The 17,876-nt window shown below is 41.7% G+C and overlaps 1 protein-coding gene across 6 annotated transcripts in view; it reads left to right on the forward strand.

Annotated features, from left to right (window-relative positions):
• The first annotated feature begins 1,573 nt into the window (after positions 1 to 1,573).
• Positions 1,574 to 17,876, forward strand: part of LOC122549394 (hepatocyte nuclear factor 4-gamma-like) — a 142,047-nt gene continuing 125,744 nt past the window's right edge. For 2 of the 6 annotated variants that reach the window (XM_043689142.2, XM_087985977.1), the window contains exon 1: positions 1,574 to 1,795. Coding sequence is in view for 2 of the 6 variants with exons in the window: in XM_043689138.2 (XP_043545073.1) it covers positions 1,917 to 2,067 (151 nt within the window). In the remaining 4 variants the exon portion in view is untranslated. Of the gene's footprint in view, positions 1,796 to 1,826; positions 2,068 to 17,876 lie in introns of those variants that run through there. The other 4 variants (XM_087985976.1, XM_043689143.2, XM_043689138.2 and 1 more) reach the window with 3 other exon arrangements.

Below are 17,876 nucleotides of genomic sequence, written 5' to 3' on the forward strand. Positions count from 1 at the left end.
GGTATGCTTTCCTTTATTGGTCAGAGTATTGAGTACAGGAGTTGGCAGATCATGTTGTGGCTGTATAGGGCATTGGTTAGGCCACTGTTGGAATATTGCGTGCAATTCTGGTCTCCTTCCTATCAGAAAGATGTTGTGAAACTTGAAAGGGTTCAGAAAAGATTTACAAGGATGTTGCCAGGGTTGGAGGATTTGAGCTACAGGGAGAGGCTGAACAGGCTGGGGCTGTTTTCCCTGGAGCGTCGGAGGCTGAGGGGTGACCTTATCGAGGTTTACAAAATTATAAGGGGCATGGATAGGATAAATAGACAGTCTTTTCCCTGGGGTTGGGGAGTCCCATATCTAGAGGGCATAGGCTTAGGGTGAGAGGGGAAAGATATAAAAAAGACCTCAGGGGCAAATTTTTCATGAAGTGGGTGGTACGTGTATGGAATGAGCTGCCAGAAGATGTGGTGGAGGCTGGTACAATTGCGACATTTAAGATGCATTTGGATGGGTATATGAATAGGAAGGGTTTGGAGGGATATGGGTCGGGTGCTGACTAGATTGGGTTGGGATATCTGGTCGGCATGGATGGGTTGGACCGAAGGGTCTGTTTCCATGCTGCACATCTCTATGATTCTATTTGTGCCACAACAGTGCTCAGTATGTCCATTTCCAATGATACATTGGCCTCTTGTTGCCAAGACTGGAACATGCGATTTAAAATGAGATGGCAGATTTTGTGATGGATTCAATTTCCTTCAACATCGGTGGACCATTTAGTTCGGATTTGTTAAATTCTATGAAAATGAACTTATACTTTACCCACATGGCAAAACAACATTGTCTTGAAGAATTTAGCCTCTCTGTTACTCTGAATCTGATACAATATTTAGGGTGATATGGTGGCTCAGTGGTTAGCACTGCTGCCTCACAGCACCAGGGACCTGGGTTTGATTCCACCCTTAAGCGACTGCCTGTGTGGAGTTTGCATATTCCCCCCCCGTGTCTGCGTGGGCTTCCTCTGGGTGCTGCAGGTTAGGGTGGATTGGCTGTACTAAATCGCCCCATAGTAGTGTCCAGGGATATGCAGGGTGGTTGGGTTAGCCATGGGAAATGTGAGGTTATAGGGATGGGGTGGGTGGAATGCTCTTCGGAGGGTCTGTGTGAACTTGATGGGCCGAATGGCCTGCTTCCACACTGTAGGGATTCTGTGCATATTCAATTCAATCCCCCCCCCCACCCCCCCCGATTTATATCTGGACAGAAACGGGAGAGGGTAAGGACAGTGTGGGTTCACAAAAGTGTATTTAACAAGAAGCCAAAATTGTTGAAGAAAGAATCCTCAAAAAAAGTCATTCACTTATTTCGGAGCAACACTGAGTGACCTATAGCGATATAAATGAGAATGTGGCTCCTGCTGAGATCACACATCCAGTGTGTGAGTGCCCTTGTACCGTTCTGATTACAGTATACTGCAGTAGAGAGAGAGAGAGAGAGAGACAGAAAATCCAGGTGACCTGGGGAACCGGGAGGAGCCTGAGGGAAGGTGAGAACGGTTTCTGTTTTGTTCGCTGGGTTTCTACTTGTCACGAAAAGCAGTGACTGATCGTCATGTGAAATGTTGCAGACACCGAATCCTTGCAGAAGCGTGTACAGTATCCAAGGGAAGAGCAGCAGTTCTGCCCATCTACACAAAACTCCTTCAGCCACCCCCAGAAGTTCAAAAGAAATAAGTCAAGTCGAAGCTGATTGAGAGGCAACAACAGGGAAGGGCTAAAGTGGTCACTGGGTGAAAGTGGTGTGGAGCCTGGTAAGTGCCTTCGATGTTAGTTACTGTTTAACATCTCCACCCACTTTGGAGTTGATCCAATGATCGAGACAGTGACAGGTTAGGAGGGCCCCGGCGCCTGGGACTGAACTACACACAGCAGATGGGTAGGACGCACCTTGATGCTGGCTTGGCAGCTAAACTGAGGGGGGAGGAAGGTGCTTGTCAGCTCCCCGACTTCTCTCCCAGCTCTCTGTATCCTTGGGTGGCCCTGGCCGATGACGAGAAGCAGACGGGCCGCGGTTTAAGAAAAGGTAAGACTCAGCAAGTTGTTTTATTCATCAGACCTTCCTCCCCCACCCGCCTTGTGTGAACCGTATGGTGTGAGATATCTGAACAACAGGCGGCACACGTGATAGCAGCAACCCCACTCACAACTTCTTATACCTGGAACTGACCTTTTCCTTTGTGTCCCAGTTTGTTACTTGAGCCTTCTGAGAATTCCAAGTATTGGGGTTTTTTTTTAAGAAGAAATATTTTTTTCAGCTCTTTTCTTTGACCTCCCCTTAAAAGAATATTATCATTTTCAGCCTCCAGTGTCCATGTGAGGAGTTTTGATTTGCTGGGGGGTTAAACCATCAGATTGGTGGGACACAGACTGGTTTCATGACACGGATTGTTGATAAACATGACCTGAAATGCTGAGCTGTAGTGAAGTGCTATTTATATCAAGCAACGAGCTGGAATTTCGTTACTAGGGGACAGTCACTTGGTGCTCTGGCTTCAGAAATGTACTGTATTGTTTTGCAATTTGAATCAGGCGGGTTCTTCAGACTCAATGTGGCTTTTCTAATTGAATTGTTACCCCGATTAACTCCGGTGGGGGTTTCTGAAACACTCAGTTTAGGTACGTTGTGGTAAGTTCTGAAATTGATACAGGGAAGGGAAAAAATGAGGAAACTGTGCAACCATTCAGAGTAGGGCAAACCCATATTTACTCACCCAGTTCAAACATTTGTGTAAATAATGAGCCAAATTTCCGTTGTCTTAGTTTCTGCCTGTTAACACTTTGATATGCTGGGAGACCTCGTCCATTGACTCCCATCTGTTTCTAAAGCAACCCAAAGCGCATATTTACTCAGAGGTGGGGTCAACAGTTTTTAAATTCTGGTGGACTACAGCAATGCTTTACGTTAATCGCGGCAATTAAGTGACGATGTGGAAGAGATGTGGGCATTTTCAAAATGCACCTCCAAATGAAAGCGACTTCTAAATGTTTTCCAAATGTAAGGCGACTTTTGCACACTAAGACGACCATGGGTTCTCTCGTTGCTAACTAGATTGTGTACAGTTAGGACCGAAATAGTATGTGACAAATCATCTGAGTTTTGTTGCAAACATATGACGTGCAGTAGTAATGTGCACGATCAAAGCAAAAGATCTGTTTGATATATAGGTCATCCATTTTTCATTGTAAAGTGTCAGACTATGTACAAAACCTTTAACAGCAATTGGGATAAACTACCAGAACTGGTTCATTTCGGACGTTGTTCTGCAAATACTTGTCGATTCTGGCGACTCAAGCGATTACTGTCAGTCATTTTGTGGCATATGAATAAACCTATTTTTGAGTTACTAAAATTCTGATAATTGTTAAATAATACAAAAATGCCTAGATAGCACATTCTTCTTCATTCCAATGTTTCCATGCTCCATAAGGATAAAGATTACCTTCGGTAAGTTTTGGGAAATGCACAAGTTAGTCATTTGTGTTTTTTTTCAAAAAGCATGTCATAATGTCACAGACAGCTGGGTCCCCTACCCTTTACATTGTGTACAGTTCTGGAATTTATGCCACTCTACTAGATCATTTCAAAGCCCCTTCCCCCACCTCCACCAACAGCTTAATGTTTCTGTTTGACCGTACAGAGCTAAATGTTTGCAGCCTTTCAGTGGGAGTAAGTTAGATTAGTCAGACATGTCGACTATCCCCTCATTGGCACACCCTGGATTTGTATTTCTACAGATTTCCTAGGAGACTGTTAACCCTGGGTGATGTGCTACAAAATATCCTGAGATGCCTTTTCGATACACTTATACAGTGCTATACTTTATTGAGTGTTGTGAGTGACACAGGCAGCCACATGGAAAACACATGAAACGGGCAAGGTTATTCGCATAGAAAAGACTAAACAGCTTTTTAAATTTTTTTTTAAAAAGTGCACTCAGCAGCAGTGTGGCAGTACTTGTATGGTACAAATTCTGGCTTTGACTTAGAACGTTATCAAAAAGAAACTAAATGTTTCCATTTTTAGATCAGCATGTTAGTACCAAAGACTAAATATTGTGAGAAATAATCTGTTAATGTTTGGTGACATTATCACCGTTGGAATGCCTCTTGCATGGTTGTAATACCTTGACTTGCCAAATGTGCTTCAGATTAACAGAATGTAAGTGTAAGGAATGATGCATTGCAATTGATTCTCATGTTATTCAGAACAGATTTGGTACATAAGCAGAGTAAAGCAGGAAAATCTAGCCAGTAACAGTACTGAAAATAGTAATGTCCAGCAAACACCATTACATGCAACAAATTACTTCAGTAAACAGTGGGGAGTCACCAGTGTTGCCTGAAGCTGAGACCTTTACATCTCTTAAGTGTTAGGAATTCATTAGCACAAGTGTATATTGAAATTTTGGTGCTAGTTTATGTTGAGATATTGACCAGGATGACTGGTGCCTAGTACAAAATCGAGGATAGATTATACTTAATCCTTTCAAGTTGACAAATATCAATTTAATAGCATGGCACTTCTGTCAAACAAGAACTTTAACTTACAGGTTCTGGTTCATATCTAGCTAAAGCAACAGCAGTATTAGTGTGCTGTATCTTTTACACTGTTCTCTCTCTGAGATAGATAGAACCTGAGTGACTTGTTAAAGCTTCTTAAATCACAACTCAATGTAGATTTATCAAAGAACTCTTGTTTTATTTCCTTCGATCCAAATGAAGGGGTTGATAACAATTGGCATCTTGAGCAGGCAGTCTAGTATCTGCAATGTATTTGTTATGAAAGCAGTGTTAATGAGGCATGTTAGTTATAATATAAGTCACGTCTATATGAAAGGGAAATTATACCTGCCAAATCTGCTATTAGTTTTTTTAAGGGTTCAATTAAAAAGACATTTAAAGGGAAGCTAGTGGATGTAGCATCTTTAGATTTTCAAAAAAGGCATTCAATAAGACGCCACGAAAAAGGTTATTGTACAAAATTAGGGCTCATGGGCTAAGAGATAACATTAGCATGGATAAGTACATGAAAAATAAATATTTGGAGAGACCAGGGCCAAATGCAGGTAGATGGGATTAGTTTAGTTTGGGAACGTGGTCGGTGTGGACTGTTTGGACTGAAGAGTCTGTTTCTATGCTGTATGACTCTGACTGTGACTATGATAGATACACAGCACAGAATAGCGATAAGGTACTGAAGAGTTCCAGTTCTGAAGAAAGGTCACTGGATCTGAAATGCTAACCTTGCTTTCTCTCCACAGATGCTGCCAGACCTGCTGAGATTTTCTGGCAACTTCTGATTTTGTAGCAATAAACAGGAGACTTTCAAATTAGCAGGCAGAACCTAATGAAAAGTTGAAACCTTAGCTATTTGCAATCTTTTAATGAGTTAAATGGTGATACCAAGAGTAATGCACCCAAGACTGCTGATAATACAATGTTAGGTCAGACAATGAGCTGTGAGGAGGACACAAAACTGTTGCAGTTTAAGAGATTGATCAGAATGTTGAAAGATAGAGAATAATGTAGGGAAATGTGAGGCTATTCAGTTTGCTACGAATGATAGAAATGCAGAATATTTAAAATGGTGAGAAGCTATTTAGTTTTGATTGATAAACAAACTCAAACCTTTGAGAACAAAGAACACAAAGTTAGTGTACAGATGTGGCAGTGAAATTGGGAAGACAAATGTCCTTCATTTCAACAGGAGTAAAGTACACAAAAAGGGAAAATTTTCTACAATTGTACAGGGCTTTGGTGAGACTGTAGCTGAAATATTGCGCATAGTTTTGATATCCATTTAGAAGTAAAGATATCCATGTCCTTGAGGCAATGTTGGGAATGTTCAGTATTATTGATTCCTATGATAACAGCGTTGATCTCTGAGAAGATGTTGAGTAAATTGTGACTTAAACAAGGTTCCTTAATTATCCTACTTTGCATTTAATTGTTACCTACCACTTTTCTTTTCATTGGGCATGAAGACTTGGCTGGACATTGGGATTGGAGCCACACATTGGCATCGCAGCTGGTAGTGACAAGTTGTTGGTATGCTTATCTCTAATTCAGACTCTGAACTTGACTGAAAACTTGCTTCATTGTTTCCCCTGACCTGAGATTCTAGAAAACAGGGGCACAGCCTCAGGACAAGGGGTTGATCATGTAAAACCGAGATGGGAAACTTGTTCATGCAGAGAATTGTGAAAATCAGGAATTTGTTATTGCAGAGGATTGTGAATGATCATGTTCCTTTTTTTTTGCTGTTCTTATTTTCTTTGGGAGAGTCTAAAATATCAATAAACTCCCTAAAAGGGAAGATTCAGGAAACCAAGAGAATTAGGCACCTTCAGCTGAGTTATACAACTGGAGAAGGGCTGAAGAAGGGCTTATGCCCGAAACGTCTATTCTCCTGTTCCCTGGATGCTGCCTGATCTGCTGCGCTGTTCCAGCAACACATTTTCAGCTCTGATCTCCAGCAGCTGCAGACCTCACTTTCTCCCCAACTGGAGAATATACCTGATTAATCTGAGTCTCTGGACTGGATCACTAAAGACATGACAGAATGAATGAGTGTGGTTATTGTTGTGATGACCTCAGAGCTGGTAAAGGCTCAAGGGCTTGGCATAGTATATCTCCAGCTACAGAAAAACAAATGAGATCTCTGAGAGGATAAGTAGTAATGAGTTGCTCAACTAGTGTATTTTTATGGGAAAAGTGAGGACTGCAGATGCTGGAGATCAGAGTCGAGAGTGTGGTGCTGGAATAGCACAGCAGGTCAGGCAGCATCCGCCGAGCAGCCGAATTGTCATTTCGGGCATAAGCCCTTCGTCATGAAATTCCTGATGAAAGGTTTTTGCCTGAAATGTCAATTCTCCTGCTTCTCAGATGTTGCCTGACCTGCTGTGCTTTTCCAGTACCACACTCACGACTAGAGTATTTTTATACCAGATCTCCAAATAACAGAGTGGATTAATGTGAAAGGTCACCCACAAGTTCACATTCTGCCCTCAGTGGTCATTGGCCACAACGTGGAATCCATTATTTGGTTCTTGAATACATAAACATAAAATAGATAGCATCCTTGGAAAAGTTAGCAGAACCCTCGTATTGCTCACCAGCTATAGTAGATCAATACCTGTCCCAGCATGAAAAATCCATTCTGGTTGGGCCATGAACCTTTTAAAATCATATGTTCAGGATTTGTTAACTCCATCACCACACTGCTCCAATCAGTTATCAAATTAGATCTATTCCCTTTTTAAAGAACCTTTCAGAGACTAACTGTGGACAGTCATTCTGCTACAGGAAGCAATAACCCATCTGTTAAAATTGACATCAATAATGTTCTGCAGACTGACATATCTGCATTTAAGAGCTTTGCCAAAATAAAAGCAGTAAGCGGAATAATGTTTTTATTCATTCATGCTGGCTAGGCCACCATTTATTGCCCATCTCTAGTTGCTCTGGAGAAGGTGGTGGTGAGTTGTTTCCTTATACTGTTGCAATTCTTGAATTACAAAAGCAGAAATTGCTGGCAAAGCTCAGCACGTCTGGCAGCATCCATGGAGAGAAAGCAGAGTTATCATTTCAGGATAAATAGACAAGGTCTTTTCTGTTGGGTGGGGGAGTCCAGAACTAGATGGCAGAGGTTTCGGGTGAGAAAGGAAAGATATAAAAGGGGCCTAAGGGGCAACTTGTTCACACAGAGGGTGGTGCGTTTATGGAATGAGCTGCCAGAGGAAGGGGTGGAGGCTGGTACAATTACAACATTTAATAGGCATCTGCATGGGTACATGAATAGAAGGGTTTAGCGGGATATGGGAGGAGAAAGTGAGGTCTGCAGATGCTGGAGATCAGAGCTGGAAATGTGTTGCTGGAAAAGCGCAGCAGGTCAGGCAGCATCCAGGGAACAGGAGAATCGACGTTTCGGGCATAAGCCCTTCTTCAGGAATGAGGAAAGTTTGTCCAGCAGGCTAAGATAAAAGGTAGGGAGGAGGGCTTGGGGGAGGGGTGTCGGAAATGTGATAGGTGGAAAGAGGTCAAGGTGAGTTGAAATCTTTGAGGAGAACAGGAGCGTTTCAGAGAACACCTCTGGGACACCCGGACCAACCAACCCAACCACCCTGTAGCTCAACATTTCAATTCCCCCTCCCACTCCACCAAGGATATGCAGGTCTTTGGACTCCTCCATCGTCAGACCACAACAAAACGACGGTTGGAGGAAGAACGCCTCATCTTCCGGCTAGGAACCCTCCAACCACAAGGGATGAACTCGGATTTCACCAGTTTCCTCATTTCCCCTCCCCCCACCCTGTCTCAGTCAAATCCATCAAATTCAGCACCGCCTTCCTAACCTGAGATCTTCTTCCCGACCTCTCCGCCCCCACCCCAATCTGACCTATCACCCTCACCTTGACCTCTTTCCACCTATCACATTTCCGACGCCCCTCCCCCAAGTCCCTCCTCCCTACCTTTTATCTTAGCCTGCTGGACAAATTTTCATCATTCCTGAAGAAGGGCTTATGCCCGAAACGTCGATTCTCCTGTTCCCTGGATGCTGCCTGACCTGCTGCGCTTTTCCAGCAACACATTTCCAGCTTAGAGGGATATGGGCCAAGTACTGCAAATGGGACTAGATTAGGTTGGGGTATCTGGTTGGCATGGACGAGATGGACCATAGGGTCTGTTTCCATGCTATATATCTCTACGAATGTATGATTCTATGACTGCTACAGAATCCCTTTCCCCACAGCCTCTTCCCTTTTGGTTTGCTTCTGACCCTTTCTTCCCTCCCTGCTTTGTTCCCAAATCTCTTTCCCACTCATCCCATACCTATTCTCCCTGTGTTCCTCTCTGTCTCTCTCTCTCTCTGTCTCTCTCTCTTTCTCTCGATCACTCTACCACTCACTCTATTTTCCTACTGACTTTCACAATGAAACCGACGTGGATTAGACTTCTGCTTGCATGCTGATCCTACTCTGCTTTGACCTCAATTCCTGGGTTTCAGTTGTAAATAATGCAAAACCTGCTTCTACTGGGTGCCACAGTCATTGGAAGGAAACAAAGTAAATTACTGCTGCTTTCCTCACTTGCTGCAGCACCAGGATAAATGTGTGGCACTTGAGAAAAGGCTTTGAAGGTATCCTGAAGAATTTTTGAAAATGCTTCAATGCACTACACCCGATATTAGGACAGGTAGGAGGGTATGATGGCCATTATTAGGATTTCAACTTCAGCAGGGACATCATATTGATGTTCAATCATGTATTCTTAGGATGGTAAATGAGACTGGTACCACTTTCGCCAGAAGGCAGGAAAATTGGCTGATGTATCTCAATCCATGCCCTGTCCATCATCTGATTGTGATAAGCTAGTTACAGGTGAGGCACCTAATTTCTTACGCATGGGAAAGAAATTAGTGCTGGTTTTGTGGTTTGTTAGGCAGTGCAGATTTCTCTGTCCCATTTCCTGTTTGTCCCCTAATGGCCCAATTTCAGATTGAGTAGGGTAACAAAATAGGAAATGTGGCCCTTGAACCTGCAATAAGATTGTGATTGCTCTTGGACTCCAAGTCCATCTTTCCACCTGCTCCCCACAGTAGTGGAAGAGGAGTAGGCCATTCAGCCCCTCGAGCCTGTTCCACCATTTAATAAGATCATTGGCTGATCTGTAGCCTAACTTCATATACCTGCCTTTGGCCGATATCTCTTAGCACCTTTGCATAACAACAAATTATCTATCTCCAATTTAAAACTAACAACTGACCCAACATCCACAGCTATTTTTGGAAAAGAGTTCCAAAAAACCTATCACCCTTTGTGTACAGAAGTGCTTACTAACATCTCCCCTGAATGCCCGGGCCTAGCCTTCAACATCGACAGCAAACAAGCTTCCATAACCATCGGGTGTTGAAAATTCCAACGATTCACAAACCTTTGAATGAAAAAATTAATCCTCAGCTGAGTTCTCAATGTGTGGCCCCTGATTCTGAAATTGTGTCCTTGAGCATTAGATTCCACACTCAGTGAAAATAATAATCCCTCAGTTTTGACCCTGTCAAGGTCCTCAGGCACGATTTCATGAGATCACTTTATGCTTTTCAAAACTCCAGAGTAAATGGATCTAATTTTGTACTCCCTCAGCCGAAGGGCTAATCTAGGCTTGTGTAGAGCTTTCTGTTGCTGTAGTATCCCTGAATGTGCACAGAGGTGAATATTGGAGTGCAGTTATCTTAATCCACCAGCTCTGTAATATATACCCAATTACTGCTAATGTGAATTATTTTCAACTAATTTTACTGCATGTGGTAATTCTAATCAGTAGTGTCAGAGAATAAGTCACAGGTTTATTCCATCAATAGATTTACTTGGTTAAGGATTTGATCTGGCTTTGACCTATGCTGAGACTCCGATTGAAAATTTTATCGATCCATAATTCTTGGAAAGATTCATTTAGTTGTAATGTACCCAGAAAAAAAACTCTACATTCTCAGCATTACCAAAAGTAAAACATTTTTCAAAGCTTAGTTAGCCAATTGCAAATTGAAAATACATTTTTTCCCAATGTTCATTAAGATGTTATGTCACAGAAGTAAAACACTCTAATGTGTAGATAGACGATAACTAGATATGATTTCTAGAAATACTATGCGTAGAATTGCAGATGTTCCCATTAAATATTTCTAAATTTATGCAGATGTTAGGCACGGTGGCTCAGTGGTTAGCACTGCTGCCTCACAGCACCAGGGTCCCAGGTTTGATTCCAGCCTCGGGCGACTGTCTGTGTGGAGTTTGTACATTCTCCCTGTGTCTGCGTGGGTTTCCTCTGGGTGCTCCGGTTTCCTCCCACAGTCCAAAGATGTGCGGGTCAGGTCAATTGGCCATGCTAAATTGCCCATAGTGTTAGGTGCATTAGTCAGAGGGAAATGGGCCTGGGTGGGTTACTCTTTGGAGGGTCGGTGTGGACAGGTTGGGCTGAAGGGCCTGTTCCCACACTGTAGGGAATCTAATCAGAATTAAAGAATAAAATGAAGATCAAGGATCTTGAGCGTACACTATCGACAAGTATTCAAGGCTCCATGAAGAGAGGTAAACAAAGCATGGAGTAAACTTGGTGAGTGAGTGTAAAAATCTATGTGAAAATGATGTTTGCTTATAGAGTGGGTTGTGAAATGAATTATACAGCATCTCTGAAATTGACAAAATTGCCCTCTTGATTCATATTGATGCAATCTTATGTAATATGATGCTGAGAATTTTGCTCAATACCAATGCTTGAAAAAGGCACTTTTGCAATGCAAAGGTAGGGCATCAGCTTCATCATAATGACACATTGTTAAAAATTGGTCAATATCATGTCCGGGCTGGATCAAGCAGATGGGGAGAAGCTGTTCCTGACTGTAAAAATAACAAGAAGGCGAGGGCATTGATTTAAAGTGATGTGTGAATGAAGCAGTGGTGCTGTGAGAAAAACAAATCTTTTCACCTGCCTGGAAGTGTGGTAGAAGCAGGTTCGATTGAGGCTTTTAGGAAGGTTTTGGAAGCTTATTTGGATAGGAATAGTGTACAAGGGTACGGGGAAAAGTAAGAGGTTGGCACTAAGTAATGATGCTTGTTTGAAGAGTTGGTGCAAGCTTTCTTTGCAATTCTGTGAAGTAACTTTTACATAGCACCAGATCAGGTCCTTCAAGTATTCATTAATTTGTGAAAGAATTTAGCAATTAATTGGTGTACAGCAAGGTCTTACAAATAGCGAAGATGTGAATCACAAGCTAATTAGTTCTAGAGTGTTCAGTATTGTACTCAATATCAGCCTAAATAGATTTTAGTCCATATTTCTGCCAAATTGGATAATCCCTGGAAGTCTTTATGAATGGCAGATAGAATTTCATGCTGGGATTCTCACCCCATTTCTTGCATAATTCCTGGCCCGGAATAAAGGTACTTTTTTGATCTCTCTTTTCTTTTTTGTATCCGGAAGTGTTATCATACAAAACTAAACAGCTTTATCCCCATCACAGAATCATCCATTCTTCTTTCCATCTATTATCTGCCACCACTTAAATTATCCATGTTTCCAAATGGCACGGATTTTCCAGCAAGAGCAATACGGATCACCGTAGATCAAAGTGGTGTTGGAAGGGGAGATAAAGCATTCCACCCTTGGTAGGGTCTACTTCTCAAAAAGCTTTGAGAGTACTGTTGGTGAATACTGCATGCTCCCTCTCCAAGGACACCCAGAATAAGTATGCTCGTAGGCATCCTATATGAAGCATGTCTGCCTTTGATAGTCCTTTAATCCTCAGCTCTACGATAGTAATGAAATCGGACCTGTCTGTATTAGACTTGTGTTTCAGTGGTACAGAGGAGTTGTGAACTATGGATAAGTCAAAGTCCCACTTTTTAACTGAAAAGGAAATGCAGCCACCTGCTTGTGGAAACATTTTGATCAGCTATTTGCTGTGAAATAGAGAGAGAAAAAGTAACACCTGTTGTTGTAGCTTCCGTGAGATGCATTGTTTTAAAATGTTGGCTGTTTAGCCTGTTCCAAATGCTTGGCTGAAGTTCAAATGTTTATGAATCATTTACTTCAGCAGGGGATTATGTAACCCATATGAATGACATCTTACAAACATATGAAAAGACTAAAGCAGTAATTGCTCAAGAAAATTGAGCAAGTCAGATTGAGTGTGGCAGCAAAGACATTTAGCAAACGAATCAGATTTGCACACTGTGGAAGCATTTGGCCCATCAGTTCCACACCAACTCTCTGAAGAGCATTTCACCCAGACCTACCGTATCCCTGTATTTCCCATGGCTAACCTACTTAGCCTGCACATCCCTGGACAATTTAGCACGGCCAATCCACATAACCTACACATCTTTGGGGAGAATGTGCAAACTCCATACAGACAGTTGTGCAAGGCTGAAACTGAACCTGAGTCCCTGGTGCTGGGAGGCAGCAGTGCTAACCACTAAGCTACCATGCTGCCACAACATTGAGAACAGTGGAAATAGGGGAGGGTGGGAGGAATCTCTCAACTGCTTAGAGCCGTTCCTGGTACAAAGGAAGATGGCTGTGATTGTTGAATACTTAAAGTATCAACAAAATATGTATTTTTTCAGCAATTTAATTATGTAATTGTTTATCCATGTTTTGTAAACTTGAAAAATTAAAGGTATTTTACTGAGCAGTTGTACGCAGAAGTCACATTAAGAATGATGGTAGAAATGGCTGAAATGAGATCAAATTATGAAGTTCAAGTCATTTAGCTCATTGAACTGAAGCCTTTGCTTGTGCTGAAGGTTTCGATATGTCTGTAACTTTATCTGTTGAGAATTAGTGATAACTGTGATACAATTCTCATCAGCTAATTGTTAGTTCATTGTTAAGAAGTAATTGAATCTGTGCATAATATAAAGACATCAGATAGCTACAAAGGATGACCTTGAATTGTTTAATATTTGCATTTTCTTGTGTAAATCTCTTCACAAATTAAAGCTAGATTAATAAGGATAATCTGGAAAAGTAAGGCATCAAGGAAAACTTCCAGGCCCATAGTTCACTGGAATGTCACTACTGTCAAAACATCCCATTAGTTAAACTTGATACTCAAGTGGTAAATTGTTGCCAAAGTTTGCAGGATTTGGAAAGAGTACAATGCAGAAGCATTGTAACTGATACTTGGTGTGATAACCTCACTACTAACAGTGTGAGTTAGCTTTAAACTCAACATCAAACCTTCGGAATGTATTCCCCTCCACCTAAGAAGTGATATAAGATGAGACAACAATGCAGAAACTGAAGTGATTTACTTCATGGAGACAGATTGATAGTGTTCTATTCTTTAATGAGTCTGAGTACCTAACAGCATGGAATTAGCAGACGATGATTTTAAGTCAGAACTGTTGCTTTGTTGGTGCTCACTGCACTGTCAATCAAACTCTCACCTCCATAGCATCAACAGCTAATGAGCCTACCTTTTTACCTAGTTATCGGTTATTGAAGTCTTGTATTTGGTTAGTCGATGCAGAAACTGCAAATATCAGAAAATTAGAGAGATAAACAGGAGACTTCATTTTTAGGAAACTTGTCCAAGGAGGTCAGGGTTTTCAGTTCCCATTGGCACAATGCACAATGCATTGTTAGGAAAGGTAAAATGACACACTCGAGATTTAATGTAACTATAATAACAAGTAACTTGAAAAATTAAACCTTACAAAATGTGCAATGACATATACAATCACAACTATAATAATACGTGAGTGAATAATATGGCTGAAAAGCTGAAACTACTTTTAAAAATATTTCCTCATTATCCAGGTACAATCTCATTTAAATTGGGTGGAAAACTAGTAGTTTTATTTAACATTTCAATTAATTAGACGAAAGTTCAGCAAATCTTTTCAAATAAGAAAGGCAATCACAGGATCTGATCGATATTTTGCAGATAAAGGCCAGCTAAGGTTGAATTGTTACGGGGAGATTGCAACCTCACATTTCTGGCAGTTTGTTAGGAGGAAGTCTATTTGCGGTTGATTAAAAGGATCATTTAATCGAAAGATGAAGGGAGCACAATTTGCAAGGTGTCAACAATTAGTGCAGAGTTTGTGAAGCATTAATAATCCTTTCAGCTTGAAGCTCATCTTTTCCAGATTGGAGCTCATCCTCTCCCGATTAAAAGCAGTGGCCAACTCCAGGAAAGCACTTATGAACCTAAACCTGACTTAAAGCTGCGAGAGGGAGCTGATTTGGGTGAGCATCTTCCTAGTAAAGCAGAAACAGCTGGCAAAGAGTGAAACAGAGGAATTGCTCCTTGATGATCTTGGGTATATATGGCCTTGTGCTGAGGTCCTCCTCCAGTTCTTTTCAGCCGACATGACCAAAGTATGATGAATAACTTCAATGCATTAAAATCGTAGCCTCTGTAGAGTTTGAAGAGGGCACTGTTGCCTCTTTTTCTGTTAACCTTTTTTGTTTTTGGTAAGAGGTAATGTTTAAGTAGTATTTAAGTCCCAAGGTGGGAGCATGGCAAGTGTAATGGCCTGAGTTGTTCACTATTATTTTCTACAGGATAAAGTTTGCATGACCATTGTTATGGTTCAAGTTTTCATCAACAAAGTTGCCGGGGCTGTAATCCACATGTCAACTAAATAATGCACACTCTTTAAAAACCCATTCCAGAGTGTATACCTACACAGTTCAGTGTTTGAATTCAGGATTTTATCCTCCTGGAACAAAATAACCTGCTGCTTGAAGCAGATAGGGTTTGAGAAAACAAACAAACAAAAGAACTTCTGGAAATCAGACACAAAAGCGGAAATTGCTGGAAAAGCTCAGCAAGTTTGGCAGTATCTGTGAAGAGAAATCGGAGTTAACGTTTCAGGTCGAGTGAACTTGTCTCAGAACTGGAAGAGTCACTGGGTCCAAAACATGAACTGTGCTGCCAGACTTGCTGCAATTTCTGCTTTTGCGTAGGATTGGGAAACCATTGGTAGCTGTATGGGTTGGTAAGCTATGACTGAAAGATAGTCATATTAAACTAAACTGTCTCAGATCCAATGCGAATTCAAAGATAATTAAATTGAGTTTACCATTGTATGCAATTTTTGTTTAAATCACCTCAGTGTTTCAAGTGCTAAAAACTTACCTCGATCCAATAGGATGCAATGTGGATGAAACAGTTGTAAAATAACATAATTAAAAGAGAAATCACTGGAAATACTGAGCAGACATGTGGAGAGAGTGAGAGAGAGAGAGAGAGAGAAAGAGAGAGAGAGAGAGAGAGAAACAGAGTTTATGGCCTTGACTTTCCAATGGTCCTCAGTTATTCCTGTAAAGGTGGGAATTCAACAACTGACTGGTGTGAGAAAGAGCGTAGTTTGCCTTTGCTCAACTGTTCTACACTGTCAGAATGGAAGTATGGCTCTGTATTTGTAAGGAAGCCCTGATCAGAATTTCCTGTCAGAAATGTGGGGCACGGCTTTTGTTTTGTTTAAGAAAAGGGAGGACTAGAGACTGAGCTGGATTTTCCAAGGTGTGGAAATATCATACACAACGTTGCCATGTCCCTCCATCACAATTGAGAAAAATTAGAAAAGTAATTAGTTCGAGGATTTCAAATGAGAAAGGGTGGGGATAAAATCAAAAGGGAGGGTTTGTAAGGGAACAAGGGATGGGTGATGAAAAATGACATATAGTGGGAATGCTAAGAAGGTCTGGTAATGTCGAGCAAAGTGACAAAAGGTGCACTCAGAGCTGTCATTTGGAAATAAGGTTAGGACCAAAACCTGCAGAGTCATTTTCATCCTCCACTGTGCAGGATCGAAGGGCTGAATGGCCTTCCACTGCACCTATTTTCTATGTTTCTGTGTTTTATCGGTATTGCAAGCTTTCCCATTGTACTGAGTGTCAGGGATTGCTGATAGTCTGCTGTGCAATTCAGAAGTGCACCAAAAACTTCAAACATTTTCTCACTTTGAATAAATGTTCACACTTTCCACTCCTCTAATCTCCATGTTCAAAGCGGCATCTTCAACTATTTCCTCCAAATCCAGTCGGATGCCACCACTGAACACATCTATCCCTCCTGTCTACTGTCAGAATTCTGCAGGGACCATTCCCTCCATGACACCCTGGTCTACTCCTCCATCATTCCCATCACTGCAACATCCCCAATTGACATCTTCCCACGCAATCGCAGAATGTACAACACTTGCCCATTCACTCTACCCCCGTCTTCACTGTGTGAGGCCCTACACACATCTTCCAGGTGAAGCAGGATTTCATTTGTACTTCTTTCAATTTAGTCAGCTGCATTCGCTGCTCAGAATGTGGTGTCCTTTACATTAGCGAGACCAAGCTCAGTCTGAGTGATTGCTTTGTCAAACAAAGCTGCTCTGTCGGTAGAATTACCCTGATCTCCTAGTTGCTTGTCATTTCAATAAACCAGCCTGCTCTCAAACTAACATTTCTGTTCTGAACTGCCTTTAATGTTGCAAGGAATCACAATGGAAACTCGAGGAACACCCCCCGAGCTTCACGGTCTTGATGTTAAATTTTAGAACTTCAGAGTTTGACCCTATTATGTCTGTCTTCCATTTTTCTTACATTCATCCAGGGGTGTGTCTTGTTTGGTTTACTCTTGACCGAGAGGAACCATTTTCAATCTTCCATTCCTTTCATTTACATCTCCCTGTCACCACTGTTAATAACTTTATGCACTGAGACTCACACCGTCCGTTCCCATCGCCTCTCCTCTGTCCCTGTTATATAAAACCCCACAGAAAAGCCACATTGGACTCAATGCTCACTCTGTTTCTCCCTCCATGGATTTGCCAGACTTATTAAGTTTCCCTAGCACTTTCTGTGTTTACATTGACACCACCTCTCTTGACCCCTTGCCTTTGACCTTGCACCACAACCTTTCTGACCAGATATGCCGATGTTTCTTCCCTAATTATTGGGAAAGCCAAAGCCTTCTCTTCAGATCTCACCACAAACTCTGTTCTTGAGCCGCATGCTTTCATTCCTCTCCCAGGCGATTCAGACCAATGACAGACTGGGTGCTTTATTTGGCCCTGAGGTGAGTTGCCAAACACACATCTCTATGAGGAAAATCACCTCCTTACACCTCTATAACATTGCCTTACTCCATTCCTCAGCTACTGAAAACCTTGGCTGTGACACTGGTACTGTGAACTTGACTATTCTATTGTTTTCCTGGCTGACCTTCAATTTTCTATCCTCCTTGAAGCTTACATAAGAAAAAGGGACAAGAGTAGTCATTTCAGCCCCTCCAACCTGCTCCGCCATTTTGTATGATCAAGGCTG

Source organism: Chiloscyllium plagiosum, unplaced genomic scaffold (assembly GCF_037043375.1).
Source record: "Chiloscyllium plagiosum isolate Xiang-an unplaced genomic scaffold, Cpla_swu_hap1 HiC_scaffold_4, whole genome shotgun sequence".
NCBI lineage: Eukaryota > Metazoa > Chordata > Chondrichthyes > Orectolobiformes > Hemiscylliidae > Chiloscyllium > Chiloscyllium plagiosum.